General features: G+C 35.5%; 1 protein-coding gene across 1 annotated transcript in view; it reads left to right on the top strand.

Moving 5' to 3' along the window:
• LOC101504927 (zinc finger CCCH domain-containing protein 19) overlaps window positions 1–4,608 on the top strand; it is a 10,821-nt gene extending 6,213 nt beyond the window's left edge. The window contains exons 6-10 of the mRNA XM_012715984.2: window positions 584–643; window positions 732–782; window positions 1,476–1,546; window positions 2,264–2,415; window positions 2,513–4,608. Of these exons, the coding sequence (XP_012571438.1) occupies window positions 584–643; window positions 732–782; window positions 1,476–1,546; window positions 2,264–2,415; window positions 2,513–4,245 (2,067 nt within the window). The 3' untranslated portion in view covers window positions 4,246–4,608. The remainder of the gene's footprint in view (window positions 1–583; window positions 644–731; window positions 783–1,475; window positions 1,547–2,263; window positions 2,416–2,512) is intronic.
• The last annotated feature ends 622 nt before the right edge of the window (window positions 4,609–5,230 follow it).

The raw sequence follows: 5,230 nt of genomic DNA on the forward strand, positions 1-5,230 counted from the left end.
AGCCTTGTTCTTAAACTCAGAAAATCTGATTACCATATCACTAAAAACAAGAAAATTTACTAACACCTAATTCACCCCCCCCCCCCCCCCCCCCCCCAAGCCCTCTCATGCCCTCCACTCTAAACTCCTAAACAGGACCTTATAATTGTCTTATTCATCCCTAGTGACAATAAATCTTTGGGCACTGATGTGGAATGATCGTTGAATGACTAATTTTGTTGTTTACTCTCACTCATGATGTTGTGAAAAAAATATTTATAGATTTTTTTATAACATACTCTCTCCAGACTCAAATATAAACAAAAATAACTTAATGAACACTAATTAAGTATATTAGTTAACCTCATTTATATTTTGACGTAGTCAAAATTAATTAATTCCCTAAACTACCATTTTCTCTATTTGATTTTCAATGGGGTTAGAAGAACATTAAATGAAGGATATTTTCAAAATGATAACATTAAAAATAGTAAAATTAGTTAAGATTTTTGCTCATATTTGACTCTGCAGAAAATACAATTTAAACTTATGCTATAAATTAATGTATTTCCTTCATCAAGATTTTGATTAATTTTTCTGTTAGGATGAGTGCAAGCGTCTCCGCCAAAGCATAAAATGTGGCCTCATAAATCGGATGACTGTGGTAATTATTTTATTATATGTTCTATAAAATTGTACTTTCAGGTATCAGATGTTTAGTTTGTAATGTGGACACTTATTTGTTCTTGCAGGGTGACATTCAGGACAAAGCTATTGCACTTCAGGCCGTTAGAGTAAAAGATGTGAGTAGTTTTTCCATACTTCATTCCTCCTGAGATCTTGACTTATGCATTTTTCTATAATTGCAAATTTCTTGCAGTTTGTTTTTACTATGATTTATTGATGTATTCAAATTTCAAGGAATTAATAGGACATATGAGGAACTTACCTTCAATTGACAGATGAAATTTTCTTGATGTAAAGGCTTCAATAGAAATGTAAAGGAAATCAGATTGATGAGTTCAATTACTATTTAACGAGTCTTAAGAGTGTTTTTGTTGAGAATGAGAAGGAAATGCTATGACTGATATATTTTTAATTGAGAGTATTAGAAATAGAAAGAAGTTAAGAGTGTGTTTCTGTCTGATTTAGTTAGTGTGTGATCACTGGTGGTAGAGGGAAACACTATATTCTTTCTGCAGTTAAATTTTTTTCATTGATCATCCTCGGTTGAAATCTGTGGAGGACTAGAAATGGTATTCAGGAAACTCTTGTTAATGATATAAACCTTTTTGAATAAGTTAATTTGGAAGTTGATTGATAGTCTTAATTAGTTTGTAAACTGAATTTATTGGTATGTTTTCATTAAATTCCTCATTTCATTTCCAAATAATTTAATGTCTTAATTTAAACTGCTTGTATCTATGAGATTTAAAATATATTTTCCAGTATTTGTCAATGGTTATCTAATTCAAATGTCCATATTCCTGTTACAGTGGCTAGAAACAGAGATAGTGCGGCTAAGTCATCTTCGTGATAGAGCTAGTGAGAAAGGACGCAGAAAAGAATATCCTTTTGTTCAAAAAAGTTAAATATCATAGATCCATAATTGGTCCAACCCTTTCTTGAGCCACAAGCTTGATAGCACTAGGTTGCCTCCAATACACGTGACAGTACTTTGGTACTTACTGCTTTTTTATCATTATAAGCTTTTCCAAACTTTTAGAAAGTGTTTTTTTATATCATTAAATAAGGTGAAATAAACTCTAAATAAGTTATTCTATGCTCGGTAAATATGCTTTGGCCTTATAGAATCATCTTTTGTTATATGGTTGGGATAAATTCTTCCGCAGTTATAAGGTTTTTGCTCTGGTAATATTTGCATCCTGTGTAGTGATATTTAACAATTATTCAAATCTGCCACTCGTTTATTCTGGTAATATTTTCAAGGTTATTTACACGTACCAATACAATCAATAAATTATTACTTTTGATGAAATATACCTTTTTTCCTGTAATACTCTAACTATTTATTATCTCATTCCACATATTTCTCTCTTTGCAATAAATAGTTAAGGGTATTATGGACAACAATAGTTAATATTGCGTCGAACTTTGAGACAATAAATAAATAGAAACAAAATAATTCTACAAAAATGACAATTAAAAAGGAATGAAGGGAGTATTATGGTTATCATATTTCAACCTACTGATTTTTGTGATTATTGAAATTGATTATGAACTCTTGATTACTCTTTTCTGTTGATCCTTAACTTGCTATCACGCTCCGAGAATGTGTAGAGAAATTGCAGCTTTTGAAAACCCCTGAAGAACGGCAACGTAGATTGGAGGAAATTCCAGAAATACATGTGGATCCAAAGATGGATCCAAGTTATGAGTCTGATGAAGGAGATGAAATGGAGGATAAAAGACAAGGTAGTAATAATACAGTTTATAATTTTATTTTATACTCATATAATTTGGTATCTTCATTTCTTTATAATTTGTAATAATTTCATTTCTATGCTTGCAGAAAACTTCATGAGACCAAGAGGGTCTACTGTGTTTGGAAGGAGGGGTAGAGAAACTGTTTCGCCAAGAAGTGGTTCCATTTCAAGTGATTCTTGGAGTGGAACAAAGAATTACTCTCATGTGAATCAGGAACTCAACAGAAATTTATCTAATAAGGGATTTTCAGTCAAAGGTGATGATGTCTCTAATGATAGTGAGATTTTAAATGGTGCTCAATTGCACCAGGGAAGAGATAGGGAATCACATCTATCTAATAGCTGGGAGAGGCAAAAGCTAATGTCTTCAAGCATGGAGAGTGGTGCTAAAAATATCCAGCCATTGGTAACATCTGAGTCTTTTTCTACCGCTGTGTTAGAAGCTGCTGCAGTCCCAGCTGTGAAAGCTAACGAAACTGAAAAGATGTGGCATTATCAGGATCCTTCTGGAAAAATTCAGGGACCATTTTCCATAGTGCAACTTCGCAAATGGAATAATACAGGATACTTTCCCGCTGATTTGAGAGTTTGGAGAACCACCGAGAGACAAGATGAATCTATACTCTTAACAGATGTCTTTGCAGGGAAATTTTCAAATGAACCATCCATAGTGGATAAAACTCCTCCCAAGGCTCAAATAGTGCATGATGTACATCACTCGTCCTCATTCTCTGGGAAGTCTCCTTTGGTAGCTCAAGGTTTAGCCAGTAAAATTTCCCCATTGGTAGTTGAGGTCCCCAAGAATCCTGGAAATGGTTGGGGTTCTGATGCTGTTGTCAGAAATGAATCAACAAATCTTCCTTCACCTACTCCCCAAACTGCTTCAGGTGGGTTGAAGGGGATTGCTTTTGAAAATAATTGGTCACCAACACCTGTCCAGTTGACTGGGCCTGTCTTGGGAAATTCGCAACTTCAAGCAACAGAATTGGCACAGGTTGTTTCAAACATGCAAAACCAGACTGCGAGTGGCCATAACTCTCGTGCTGAAGCTCAAGTGTGGGGTGGTCCGTCTGTGGTTCCAAATAATTCTGCTACCATGCCTGCCCAGCCAGCTTCTCATGGTCTATGGGGTGATGCTTCATCTGTTCAGCAGAACTCTGCTTCATTTACTACCGGAAATCCAACTGGGAGTTTATCCACACATGGTTTTCATGGCATGATGACTGCACCTGAGTCGTGGAGACCACAAGTTCCAAGTAGTCAAGCAAACATCATGGCCCCACCACCGCCTAACATACCCTGGGGCATGAACATGCCAGGAAATCAGAATATTAGCTGGAATGGGTCTCTACCCGCCAACATGAATGTCAACTGGATGCCGCCTGCACAAGTGCCTGCACCTGGAAATGCAAATCCAGGATGGGCAGCTCCTACGCAGGGGATACCTCCAGTAAATTCAGTTAGCTGGGCAGCACCTGGTCAAGGTCTTCCCAATGTGAATGCAAATGCAGGTTGGGCTGTGCCTAGTCAAGGGGTAGCACCAGGAAATGCCAATCCTGCTTGGGCTACATCTGCTGGGAACCCAGGCATGCGTGGAAATGAACAAAGTCATAATGGAGACAGGTTTAACAACCAAGGGGATCGCGGTAGCCGTGGTGGAGGTAAATCTTGGAACAGACAGTCATCGTTTGGAAGTGGAGGTGGAGGCAGAGGGGGCTCTTCTAGGTCTTCCGGTGGTGGGGGACAAAGAGGAGTCTGCAAGTTTTATGAAAGTGGAAATTGCCGGTGGGGAGCTTCCTGTGATTATCAACACAAGTAAGAGTTGTGGGGCTAATTATTTGCAAAGAAACATCTCTTACTGTACAGTATTTCCCCATTACATGACTTAACATTGTGTAATGACGCGTCATGTATGTAGAAGCTGTGTATTGTAGCATCTCATTTATTTCTTGTCTTTTTTTGGGCCTTGTATTCATGAGTCACTTGGAGTTGACTTATAGGAAGGTTGACTAGCTACATTAGTTGAGGTGCCTTTAGATTAGATTAATAAATGACGAAAGAGACGAGGCTATAGATTTTTGTTTTCAAATGTTTCATCTTAGTGCGGAAAGCATTAGTAAAAGATTACAAATCATGAACAATGAAGAATGCTTAATTATATTATATATTTTTTACAGCTCCAGTCAAAAAACTTTCTTATAGCTTCATAACAAATTATTGTTAAAAAAAAAAGTTTGTAAAACGGGTAATATTCCGTCTAGTGACATTATGGTTATGTAAAATTTAGACCCTTAAAATAAAATAACAACAGGGTGGAAATGTTTTATAATATAGAAAGTGGAGTTTGAACGGTTGATATAGGTCTAATGGAGAAAACATAGAAGATTCTCAATTGAGAGACTTTATTTTTGTTTAAAGCAATAACCTTGCGTTTGATTCCATGGGAAAACAAATTGATTTGAATTGGAATGATTTGATATAGTTGATTTTGGTCGAATGCGGTTTTTGAACTATAAAATGATATGTTTAAATATATTTATTTAAAATTATTTTATCAATTTATGTGTGAAAAGTTATAATGAAAATTGCTTTTGTAGGTGTCAAAAAATTTGAAAATTAATTTTATATTGCCGCATAATTAAAAATATTGAGTTGTGTTTTTTGTTTTTGTTTTTTTTATCAAAAGAAACCGTTGCATTTTATTCATAATAATAATAATAAAAATAGTGGAACTAGTATATAACGGAGATGTCTAAGTTGTGAGCAATTAGATTGGTTTCTCGCCTAACATAACTTACCCTAAA

This window comes from Cicer arietinum, chromosome 5, assembly GCF_000331145.2.
Source record: "Cicer arietinum cultivar CDC Frontier isolate Library 1 chromosome 5, Cicar.CDCFrontier_v2.0, whole genome shotgun sequence".
Classification (NCBI taxonomy): Eukaryota; Viridiplantae; Streptophyta; class Magnoliopsida; order Fabales; family Fabaceae; genus Cicer; species Cicer arietinum.